Raw genomic sequence first — 12,102 nt, 5'->3', positions numbered from 1 at the left:
GAAGTATCCATACAACGCACTGGTGCAGTGCACATTCCTCTTCCCCACTCCCACGTCCACTGACAGTGAATGAGATTTACTGGGACTGGAAGGGAGGGCTTCGTCCAACGAGGACCATTTTCGATGGCTCTGTTCTGCGCCGACAGATCCGAAAGCTGTTCCTCCGGTGGATCTCCAGTTCTACTTCCCTCCCCCACCGATATCACCCTGACCATAGCCAGTATGGATGGCGGTTTCAATAAAGGCAAGCACAAACCATTGAATCAAAATCCTGCATCTTGCAGTGCGCCTCATCTCCACGTGCATAATGCGATCTGGACCGGGATTATTCTGACCCCACCGCCACCCCCTTACAGCGGCCCTCGAGTACCAGACAAACTGTGCAGGGCCAGTTCGTCGTGCTCGACTTCGTCTGCCCGGGGGTGCTCATCCCCATGGTTGCCGAATAGAGGACTGCTGCCTTTGCTGCGAGGTTGTTCCTGATGTCGCGTCTGCTCCGGAGGCACTGAGGCCGGGCTGACAAAGGTTGAAAGATTCCGGTTGCCTCCCAACATCCAGGAGAACCCTGCATCCGATAGGGATGGTCGCACTGCTGTCCGGGGGCCTTCCCGCACAGCATCGGCATGCCCCTCGGTGGTCGTCACAGTATTCGTGGCGATACCGAGAGCTTTCGCAGTCCCACTATTCATGTTCGCGCCGGGGGCATCCGTGAGACGGGATGGTCGTACGTCTTGCTGATCCTGCTTTTCGGCCACTTCTGACGGGTTGAGATCGTTGGCAGTCTTTGAGACCAATGGCGCCGATTGAGATGCTACCGGATCTACAGTAGCGGGATGAGAGGCAGACCCTATTAGAGGTGGGAGCATAGAGTCCTCGAGGCAGCTCTGCACGGATTGTACTCGATCGAGGGCATGCTTGACCGTATCGTTGACACTTGCATCCATGTCCTTCACCGTGTCTAGCTGCATACGAAGATCCTTTAAGGCCTCGCTCAAGATAGTCGCTAGTACTTGGTTTCGTTCTTCCAGCCGATCGATCTTTGTTTGTAACCCGAGCTCGGTGGGCGTTGGTCTCTGCGGCGCGCCGTTGACGGCTATGGTAGAGACTGGCTTTGGATGTGCGGCGGAAAATCGAGGCCCTGGCTCGTAATGCATGGTCTGCATATTTTTCCGAGCTTCAGTCACGGCCCCTCGGACTGCTTTAGCCACTCCCCAAGACTCGGTACGGCGTTGGATGCCTTGGGAAACGTCTTGGAAAAGTGCCTCCAGACTTTTGGGACTGTTCCGTGCGGGAGAGGAGCCCGGTGAGCTGCTTTCGCTGCGGCCCTTGAAGTCCTCCCAAAGCTGGGCCTTCATGGCCGGCCGGATTCCAGAGCGACTGCGACGCTTAGATGACTCAGGGGGTCTGCCCGAGTACTTTGAAATGAGAAAACTGCCCCGCTCGGCTGTCGGGTTCTGTTCGAGATAGAGTGCATCATGCACAAAAGCTTGCGGTGAGTGTGGTTCAGACGGTGGGTAGCGTAGTAACATTGACAGTGCGCCAGAGTAATCGGCTTTAAGTACTATTGTGAGCTGATTAGCTGGGTTCAATGGAAGTAGAGGTTCTTCATCACAGGCAAGATACCTACATTCCCAGCGAATGCGAAGCAGCATTGCAATGCATGTAAAATCCACCAGGTCGGATCGTAGCCCGTGTGCGAACAGTAAATCCCACATCTCTAGGACATCATCGAATGGAAATTCTCGTTCAAACAGCAGACGCATCCAACGACTACGCATGCAGTTAGCACCATCGATCTGGCAAGTCGAGCTTTCTGATACACTCACGTTAAGAAGATCTGCGGTAGCACTTCCACCGTCTGAAGGTGATCTGCCAATTCGTGATCGATAATTGTCAGGGCCTCTTGGTGTAGGTATTGGCACCTGTTGACAATCGGAATCACATCCACCTGGCCATTTGAAGACTTTGTCTCGCCATGTTCGTAATATGTGCGAGCTGTCTGCATAACACTGAGGAATAGCGTAAAGGAGTCATGCTCCACAAAGCGGGGATCAAGGAGATCCAGCATCAGGCAATCCTCCTTACAAGTAGAACTAGGTGTATCCGGAGCTGGGCGCTCAACCGAATCCCTATCAATGACCCACAGAATGGGAGCCAGCAGTTCGTGCATGCCCTGTCTATAGCCAACGTCCGGATTGAGTTTCGAGTAAACAAACAAGACATCGGTCAACTTCTGCTTCGTTGAGGGCTCCTGGAAAAAGAAATTCTCTTGGAGGCAACGGTCGACATCTTGCACGATTTCAGCCCGTAGCTTTTCATCGTTTCGGAGGGTTTGCCAGGGAGACTAGTGCTTGGGCAAGAGGCTGGGTCAGACCGATCATTGCTTGAGCGCATCCAGCCTAGCGTGGACATCAAAAAGAATGCTGGCATACCTCCTCATCGTCCGCCAGCGGATCGACTGTCGACTCCAGATCATCGGGGTGTTCGATATATTTCAGAAAATGGGCACGCAAGGCGCTGTACGCCTCTCGCGACTCGGCAAGCTTCTGGGACCATTGTTCGCGCTCGACACTCTCAAATAGCAAAAACACCTGCGGGCGGGATGAGTGTTGAACTTATATCCAAGCGGTACTTTAATCCACGGACCTTCCAGCATATCGATCTCAGTCCATCGGTGCACACCTTTCCTCCTTGCTCCGCACGCAATGCTGCCCGCAGGTCAGAGGGGGTGTCACGCCCAAGGAACAATGTCTCCCATCTCTTCCTGGACAAGTAGAGAAGAGCGTGTCAGCTTCCGTCAAATTTCACCCCTTCACCATGCTCTTCCTGGATGGACAAATACCTTGTCTCCTCAAGGGTTCGCATTTCACAAGCTGGTAGTTTGAAGGGAATTGTGGAGAGGAGGTAAGGTGAGGGGAGCGGCGATAATGTAATCCCGCGGCACGAGCTCTTATCGCCCTGTTGTCACTCGCTCGGAGCATTACAACATCCCCAACCCCCAAGATCTCAGTGATACACGAGGAACAGGGTGCATAATTTTGTGCGACGATAACACTATCGTCACGACCTGATGCCCTTCTACAGCGGTTCACGACCTTGACCTCCCAATGTCTGCGGATTTGCTGGCAGAGTTCGGCCAGGGTTCTGGTCCCGCGCAGAGCTCTGAACACCCGCCTCAGCCAGCACGGCCACCAACAAACTCCCTGATCGACGGGTTTGGCCAATCAGATGACATTTTCTTCGGCGATGCCTCAAAGACCTCGCAAGAACGACATCAAGGCCCTCATATATATACACCACAGAGTCACTATGCGCCCACAGTCGCACAACCTGCTGTCTATCCATCATTTGATCTCCCTCGACCGCATGACAGTGATGTATTGTTCGATGCTACAGAAGACAAGCCAACTAGCGAGGCCGATGACGACGAATGGGGTGAATTTGAAGGCCCGGAGGCCACTCAGCAGAGCCAGCCACAGCAATCGGCGTTTATAACACCAAATGCGCCAGCCACGGCACCAGCACCAGCACCAGCGGCCCAATCTTCCTACAATCCAGGTCTCGCTGGCACTGTCGACATGCTCGGTGGGCTTTCAATGGCTGAAACTACACCGGTACCCAGTCAACAATCGCAACATCCAATTGGCAATCTTCCACCTCAAGCAGGCTGGGATGACGACTCGTTTGGGGACTGGGGCGAGTTCACCGAAGCTCAATCCGCCAAGCCACTGCCACCAAAAACACCTCAATTCCCAATCCAAAGAAAGACGCAAGAAAATCCATTACTCGAGGATGACTCCTTTGGAGATTGGGGTGACTTCGCAGACGAATCATCCACCAAATCACCGCCCCCAAAGACTTCCCCCAGAAGCAGACATCTATAAAGACTGCCACCCCAAAAAACGGCAGTATATCAACCAAGGCTACCCCTTCTATCAAGCCAAAGGCTTCAATTACCAAGCAATCCACCAATCCCAACTCTCAAGAACCAGCCTGGGAAGATGACGCCTTCGAGGACTGGGCCGACTTCAACGATAGCCTAGCACCATCGAACCCCAAGCCAACCCCATCACGACCATCACGATCACCATCCACAACAACAAAAACAACACCATCCTCACAAAGCTTTACGTCCAACACACCAACCTCACCCCCAACAGTCCGACCAACCAACATCCCACCCCCATCCATCCTCCTCGAATACCTCCTAACCCAACTAACAACCCTCCAAAAAGCAGCCCAAACCGCCCAAACCCAACCCACACCCCAAAAGCCCTCACAGCCACAAAAATCCACAACACCCTCCACACAGCAGCCCGCATAATCGCCGGCCGCACCCACCGCTGGAAACGCGACACGCTCCTCGCGCAAAGCATGCGCATCGGCCCCGCCCGCGCCGGAAAACCCGGCGGCATGAAACTCAGCGCCGTCAACAAGCACGAAGACGTGAAAGAAGAGCAAGATGCCGTCGACGTGCTAGCGCTCTGGCGCGAGCGGGCGTCGCTGTTTAATTCCGTCGTTCAGGCGGCGGGCCAGAAACCGATTCCTGCGGTGCCGGACCCGGCAGCGTTAAGGGTTGTGACTGTCAAGTCGGAGCAGGGGGGGATTAAGGCGGGGCATGCTTGTGCGCTTTGTGCGTTGAGGAGGGATGAGAGGGTTGTTAGGGTTGATGAGGAAAATGTGCAGGATAGTTTTGGGGAGTGGTGGACAGAGCATTGGGGGCATACTGGGTGTAAGGTGTTTTGGGAGGAGAATCGGGGATTGTTGATGCAGCGGTGATGGTTGGCTGAGTTGGTTATTAGTCGGGCGGGCGTTGGGAAAGTGTATAGATAGCCGCTGGATGGATGATTAGTTAGATTGGGTATGTTCAAAGAAGAATTACAGTGCTTTGCGGCATGCTAGGAGGACTCGATGCACTTCAATCTACAGCTTCAGCCTATCAACCAGAATACAAAGATTTATCTTCACATGAAGAATAGAACGAATACAGTAGAACAGGGTGTTTCATAACACTAGAATATTGAAGAAAGCAGTAAAGATATCAATGCGAGACTACCGCCACCAAATAATAACTTAGTTTGGATAAGGGTTAACGACCTTTCCAAACACCAATTTCTAAAAGATAGAGAGAAGAGAGTAGATACACAAGAGCAGAAGAAATCGGCCAGAAGCGGGAGAAGAATGCCGCCTAGTGGCATCGGGGCCGCAGGCGTGTCTGTATCTGATCACCATACATGGCTAAAGGCACGAGCCTACAGGCCGGTGTGTAGCCAAGGGACTGCCCCAAATATGGCAACCCCACGCCTATTTTCCTCTGCATGTCTGGTCGTAAGTGAGATCTGCCTGCACATTTGCATGGAGTCTGGAGTATTTCGGCGTGAGTCGTCACAGACTAGAGGGTGGGAGATTTGGCACCACGGGCATTGATTGACACGATTAACTGTGTCGGTCAGGAAAGACATAAAGTCTGAAGAGACCCTCGTTGGAGCGTATTGAAGGCAGATCCCAGTGGAAGTTATTTCAGTCTTCATCCAGCCTTCAGAAATGAAGCCGCAACCATACGGCTGGTGAGGTGGAGGTGAAGATCAGGTTTCAATTTCTGACGGGTTATGCATATGGGTCTGCGCCAAGGGCGAGGACAGCATATACCGGATCCCGAGAGCGGGGTTCGTGGGTTGTCGATCATCCAAACTAGAAACTCTGAGCCGAAGGCAGGGCCGGCTAAAATATGGAACGTAATGCGTTAGTTATTGAACGAAGCACCACTGCAAATGAAAGTGGGATCCTCGGCACTGTGGCACCGCGCCATGGGACTCGCTTGGAATGGAAAAGCGAGAAAAAGCAAAGGGGGTTTGGGCGTCTTACAGGACTGCTCAACATGCTGTTTCTCTTGCTCCGGCCCTTCTTGATGTGGTTCTTCAGGGCGGTCGAATCCAGAGGCTTCAAAAGTTCGAAACTGCAGAGAAGCTCGCCAGAGACTGACATGATAGCACCCCAGTTGTCGAACTCGCCACAATACTGCCAGGGACGTAAGTGTCAGCAATGTTTCTGAAGGATCCAGAAAACCTCAAATGATCCCAAGATTCCTCCAATCAACGACAATAACGAAGAGCAAACTTTACTTACGTTGGGTGCTGAAAAGACGGTTACCAGAATGCGGTCCTGGTAGAACTCATACCCATCCTCGACCACCATGTGGGCACGACACACCAAATCAAAGTCATGTCGTTGCAAAAAGTTCATAATCACCTTCTTGCCAAAGCAATAACTAACACCACGCTCATTCGGCTCCCAATCCTCCTCCATATCCGCCGGATCACTCCACAAGAGGTCATTCAATAGACCATAATCCGGAACATCCGTGGGGCGGGCGATACCCCTAATATCGTCCATATGCGACAGACTGGGCGACAATCCACCGTGCACACAGAAAATCTTGCCGGCCACGATAGAGGCAATAGGAAGGCAATTAAAAGTGTCGATGAAGCCTTTCCAGATCTTGATGTTGCAGCGTCGCTTACACTCGTCATAGAAACCATATACCCGCGTGACGTTAGCACACTCATGGTTGCCACGGAGCAAGAAGAAGTTCTCCGGATATTTGAGCTTATAACACATCAGCAGGAGGATCGTCTCCAGACTCTGCTTGCCTCGGTCGACGTAATCACCCAGGAAGAGATAGTTCGACGCGGGTGGGAAGCCGCACATCTCAAAGAGGCGAATCAGATCGGTATACTGACCGTGGACGTCGCCAACGATCTTGACCGGAGCAGACAGCTCCAAGAGGGCTGGCTGGGAGAGGAAGAGCTCCCGAGCGGCTGAACAGATGGCAGTAATCTCGGCATTCTTGAGGCAAACGGTCTTGGTGACCTTGGCGGAATAACCGGCATCCAACAGTCTCGAGATCATATCATCCAAGTCAATAGACTTCAAAGCGCCCATGCCCATTCCGGGAGACCCGGAGGTTTCGAGCGGTGCGTTGAGAATGAAATCCAGAATAGGGTTGAGTTGATTTTCACGCTTAATCAAAATCGATTCACCCGCCTTCAACGCAGTTCCAGCGGGGGGTCCGCGGGATGGAGGGCCATCAGACACATGGTCCACCTCGCCGCTCTGCTGCATCGCATTCACATCCTTATGGCCGCGCTTCAAACTGGCTGACAACGAGGGCGATGGTGGAGGCTCCGGCGAGCCTGTGCGTGAGACATTCTCAGAGCCTGGGGATGAGAGACCAGCGACAGAGCCAGGACGACTGCTGGCGGATCTGACCGACCCCGCGTCGGATTTGTCACCTTGACTCTCGGTCTGGGAAAGGGCAGTTGTCGAGCCACGAGGGCTGTCACTGCTACGGGCACCGGGGATTTTGGAGCGAATCGAGCCGCGGAACGAGCGGAGGGATTCTTTGGTGTCAGATTTCGAAAAGGACGGGTACGACTGCAACGGGTCGCCCGAGTTGGCGTTGCCCTTGGAATGCGATTGACCCATCACTGCAAGGCTAGGATAGCTGCCAAGCTAGGAACGAGGGGGCGCGAAGTGATCGCACGAACAACAGAGGTTCCAAGCGCGATGCCGAGAAAGGTCCCCCTGGGGGTGGAATGTCTTGGCTTCCTTGCGCCGGAGAGGGTGCAATGTTCCAACCACCAATATTTTAAGCTTGCAGATACCCGACACCGCGTGGGCAATGTGAATGCGAGGGCTTGCTGCAGCTGTTCACCACAGGATGCGGCGTTTTGAAGTGTAAGGACTAGCCAAGAACGGCCAGGTAGGCGAAAAAAACGTGCGAAGGGAGGATAAGACGGGCGCAAGGGTAGGCGGGGCGATGAAGCGACCGGACTCTGTCAAGCAGAGCAGATAGCACAGCGGGTTTCAGTCAAGGCGAGAGATTACAGAAGATTTGAAGGGAGATCCAGAGTAAGCTGGGCAAAGCCGGGTCGGGACGAAGGAAGAGATGGGAGGCGTAGCTCCGAGGCTGCACGGACAGGAAGCTTCTGCACGCGGGATTAGTCTCTCTGCCCAACGGGAATGATCCAGTCAGGCGCCGAGGGAAGTTGAATCGACAGAACTGAACTCCACTGGAGCTGAAGCTTTCAACGGGGTATGTGGAGGATTGGAGAGAAAAAGCAAGGGAGGGTTGAGGGAAGTTGAAAAGGTGTGGGTGGTGGAGGATGAGCGGGTAGAAAGGAATGCGTCATTATGTATGGGGATCGTGGGCCAGGGTGGTGCATCCCACTTGAAGTGGAGAGAGTCGGAAGAGGGGGGAAAGACACGAACGAAACTCACGATGATGGGGGATAGACGATTGAAGATTTGAGTATTGGATTGATTTTCCAAAAAGAAGAGAGAGAGGAAAGAGGGGAAGGGTAGTGTCGTAGAGGCTACATGTAGGGTGCAGGTACTCCGCCACCGCTGTGCTATGAGAAGGGTACCTCGCAGTACCGGAAAGGGCTGACTGGACCAGACTCCCAAGTACTCCGTAGTTAGCTGGTACTTTTGGCGTTGCGTCTGTTTGACTGGGTCACGAGCTGACATGCTCCGGTTCTGGCCACAGACCTTACTTAAGCACAGCCGCCGGATCATCCCCGGCCCGAGGAGTCTGGGCCACGGTGTATTTATAGTCGGTCTTTGATGCGTTCATGACTTGCTACGATTCCAATCAACAAGGCTGGCTACTGGTGTAATCTAGGAGATAGTGGCAACTGATATCTCAAAAATAAGTCATAACGAAAAAATCCAGCTGCATTGTGGCATCATGGTAGACAGAAAAGCGCGAGTCTATCCACGATGGAGTCTGTCTAGGCCCTGGCTGTTTCTCTTGATAAGCGAAATCGCGATATGATCTTGCGCATACATTCCCTCGATTTCAATTCAGTCCAATGGAAAAGGACAGTGCGAACGACAGTGCAGATAGAGTCTGCCCCGACTGACTTACCCGACCCCTCCTAGCCAGTAGCAGATCAGTGATTATGGAGCTTAGACCTCCGCTTACCCCTCCGATGATCCTATCACAACTAGCGGGGAAACGGGCTGCAGTATTCCTTTGCCGGGCCAGCCACCATATTGTTCCATCATCCAAAGATTACACGAAAAACAAAACAAAGTTGAGGGGCTTTGAAGCTCTCACGTGGTGTCTATACTTGAAGGAGGGTTCAAGGTCTCGGTGCCATGACCCACTAACCAAGCACAACGGCTGTCGGGGAACAAAGGCAATTTCAGCTCCGTTTGAGGGGTGGCTTGATCAGGCAAAGATTGAGGGGCTTAGGAGCCGCAGACAGTCTTGGTCCTGCACAACAGCCACTGCACGAGTGCCAAGGCATCGCCCATGGCGGAGACACCGCCATTTCACCCTCCACCCCCTCATCCTCTCCTCTCGCAGGCCCTCCAAAAGAAGTCCCTAAATGGATGGTTCGGCACAACGGACCTGCTGGCCAAGCGTCCATGACCATGTGAGAAAGCTGCTGTGTGCCCCGGGCCACGTTGATTGAGCAGCAGCAAGCATCACATCTGCCAGAAGCACTGGTCCTTGGCAGCCCCACCTTCAACTCTCATGCCAACGGAGAGGCAAATCACAGAAACAGGTGCTATACTGAATTTTGTAGCCGTAATTGCATAGGGCAGATACCGGGTGAACGGATTGGCCTATATCCCACAGGCTTGGCTCCGCCAGAGTTCTCGTAGTCCTGGATTTCCCGGGTCCTGCACTGCACCTCATTGGAAGGGCGGCAAGCTGATCGTCTCGTGATCATGGGCGCTGGCCAAGTTCAACCCTCTACTCCAGCTCAATCTTCGTAATATGGCGACCGGGGATCACGATGAGTCCAATCAGTCGGCTGCTCATGTTGACTTTGACAGTGGCGGCTTTGGTGTCGGTCTTGTCCCACGACTCGGTCTCCTTTGCAGCGGCTTCTTGGATGGCGGAGGCAGTCGGGACACGATACTCGAAAGAATTGGCAAGAATGATGTTTCGCTCCTATAATGTAATAGTGTCCGCATTAGCACTGTCCGAGAGACCATGTATTGCTGAGCATAGTCGACCTATGTACTCTTGCTCTTCAATCAGTATCACACCAAGATTGCTTACCGCATCGGTGCACTTGAAGAGGCCAACAAACATGCGACCATCGGTAGCATGGATACGCAAAGTGCGACCCAGCAGGTCACTCAGATACTCGACTGCCTTTTCACTCTCCATTGTCGTTGGAGGTGTTGACGCCCCAATCGCTGTGATGGTCTGAGGGGGTCAGCGCAAGCAAGATCGAGGATGGGAGTCGACTAAACGCAGGCCTCGCGAGTGACTGGGGTGGCAGATTTCAGGCCTGAGGGAAGGTAGAGGTGGCTTTAAGTTTTGTGATCAGCCAAAGTCGCGCAGTCGTGGTCTCATTACCAATCGCTCGCTGGTGTTTTGGAGGGGAAGGTCGCCATCTTACTTGGTCCAGTAGCAAACACCTCGGGCAGCAGCTCATTGGTGCCTGAGGCCATCAATCGGCGGGCCCACCTCCAGTATCGCCTGTTCTCTAGCTTCACCTGAAACGATGTATACGAAACAGACTCCTTTTGTCTTTGAGCAAGGAAAGAGGCATGGAAAGCTCTGGAAGGGGCTCTCCAGCTATCGCTTTTTTAACTAATTGAGACGGTGGTTTTCTTTCCTTCTGTCATATACATGACTGAGGCACGAGTTAAAGGAACTAGCGTATCAATAGACCTGGCAATAGTAAACTCTTCAGCTGCCTTCTCAAGATGAAGAGCCCAATTCCCTCGTCCTTTAGTATAAACAGGCCCAAGAAGCGATGTACGATTCCGTCTTGAAATGTGGCTGGGCTACCAAACATCAATCGCGGGTGCCTAAGGCTCATTAGGTACCAGGTCAACAGAGCTTATAACTCGACTCAAGCTTTCTTCTCGTTGTCTTCTCCTACATTCACACTCTCTTCTGTTATATTATGTTTTAGCCGTACGGAAGCTTGGTGATATTAAAGCTCAGGCTATACTTCCTGCTCTTTTCCAAGATATTTTAGATGCCATCCTCGAACGTCCACTGCGAGCGCTCAACTTCTACATCTTTACCACGGCAATGATACACCAGAGGTTATTTAATGAAGTATGTTCATTGAAACATTACACCTTGCATCGCTATCCCTAATACTCCCTTCCAGCGATCCATCCAAGAAAGACACGCAAACGCCAATTCCGTACAACGCCTGGTTCTCCCGGAGACCCGGTGTAAACAACGGACGAAACAGGTACAAGCCCAAACATCTTCCCAAAAATCCAAATAAATGCGAATAATATCATGGGAAGAAGCAATGGCCATCTCCCGTGCAGCGACCAGCGCTCAATTCAAAGCAGAGCCAATTCAGCTCCGGAACTTCCCTCTTCCCCCTCCAGAAGCATCAAGCACCTCCGTTCCAAAATGCCCACTTGGCGACGGGATTGGAGCCATCGCTACTCTCCTCGCCATCCATCTCCATGTCCACATCCGCCTCAGTCCGGAAAAAGCTCGAGCTCGTGGACTCGCTTCCGCTCGTGCTTCCAGCCACATTCATCTGCGCAAACGCCTGGCGGCGCATAATCTCTTCCTGGTCCATGGCCGTCTCATTGGCACGAGCAGCAAGCGCTTCGCGGGAGGGTCTGAAGGGCGACAATGCTTCCGCGCGGGGCTGGAAGAATCGCAGTAGGGTCTGCTGGCGCGGGTCGACGGTTTCGGGGGAGGGAATGCTAGGCTCTGCATCCATCATGGCATCGTCTGTCGTGTCCATTGGAGTGATGGGCTGTTGCTGCTGTTGATTTTGGGCGGAGAAGATCCAACGGAGGGTTTTCTCTGCTCTCGTCAGCAGCTGTTCCACTGTCTATACAGAGCAAGGCAGGACATGATGGGGGTATGGTGTGCCAAGGTCGATACCAGACATGTCTTTGGATAGATGGGAGTCACGTACCGAATACCACGTCGTCGTCTGGGCGGCCGTTCCGGAAGCGCTTTCGGGTCCGGCTGGGAAGGTCCTTGGAGCTATCGGACATGCCCCATCCGCTGGGCGTGGGCATCGCCAGGCTAGGCGGGAGGGCGGAGAAGGAAGCTTTGCGCTTGAGAGGCATTTCAGCGGCAATATG

General features: G+C 53.1%; 5 protein-coding genes across 5 annotated transcripts; 1 reads left to right on the top strand and 4 right to left on the bottom strand.

Moving 5' to 3' along the window:
* Nucleotides 1-350: 350 nt before the first annotated feature.
* On the bottom strand, nt 351-2,865 carry N7458_010230 (GTPase-activating protein GYP6; the record flags this gene model as incomplete). Its single annotated transcript, XM_056913612.1, has 6 exons — nt 351-1,561; nt 1,628-1,770; nt 1,827-2,344; nt 2,433-2,591; nt 2,647-2,764; nt 2,843-2,865. The coding sequence occupies 6 exons, from the start codon at nt 2,863-2,865 to the stop codon at nt 351-353; spliced, it is 2,172 nt and encodes a 723-aa protein (XP_056762461.1).
* Nucleotides 2,866-3,107: 242 nt separating this feature from the next.
* N7458_010229 (uncharacterized protein) lies at nt 3,108-4,779 on the top strand (the record flags this gene model as incomplete). The annotated part of the gene is made up of 3 exons (XM_056913611.1): nt 3,108-3,813; nt 3,987-4,131; nt 4,161-4,779. 3 exons carry the CDS (start codon nt 3,108-3,110, stop codon nt 4,777-4,779), a joined length of 1,470 nt encoding a protein of 489 aa, XP_056762460.1.
* A 912-nt stretch (nt 4,780-5,691) lies between these two features.
* Nucleotides 5,692-7,485, bottom strand: phzA (putative serine/threonine protein phosphatase; the record flags this gene model as incomplete). Its single annotated transcript, XM_056913610.1, has 3 exons — nt 5,692-5,721; nt 5,866-6,018; nt 6,127-7,485. 3 exons carry the CDS (start codon nt 7,483-7,485, stop codon nt 5,692-5,694), a joined length of 1,542 nt encoding a protein of 513 aa, XP_056762459.1.
* Nucleotides 7,486-9,766: 2,281 nt separating this feature from the next.
* N7458_010227 (LSM domain-containing protein) lies at nt 9,767-10,189 on the bottom strand (the record flags this gene model as incomplete). Its single annotated transcript, XM_056913609.1, has 2 exons — nt 9,767-9,967; nt 10,079-10,189. 2 exons carry the CDS (start codon nt 10,187-10,189, stop codon nt 9,767-9,769), a joined length of 312 nt encoding a protein of 103 aa, XP_056762458.1.
* Nucleotides 10,190-11,387: 1,198 nt separating this feature from the next.
* Nucleotides 11,388-12,087, bottom strand: N7458_010226 (uncharacterized protein; the record flags this gene model as incomplete). Its single annotated transcript, XM_056913608.1, has 2 exons — nt 11,388-11,815; nt 11,931-12,087. 2 exons carry the CDS (start codon nt 12,085-12,087, stop codon nt 11,388-11,390), a joined length of 585 nt encoding a protein of 194 aa, XP_056762457.1.
* Between the last annotated feature and the right edge of the window lie 15 nt (nt 12,088-12,102).

Source organism: Penicillium daleae (genome assembly GCF_028827525.1).
Source record: "Penicillium daleae strain IBT 16125 chromosome Unknown utg000008l_segment0_segment0, whole genome shotgun sequence".
Taxonomy (NCBI): Eukaryota; Fungi; Ascomycota; class Eurotiomycetes; order Eurotiales; family Aspergillaceae; genus Penicillium; species Penicillium daleae.
This window is presented reverse-complemented; position numbering and strand designations above follow the sequence as displayed.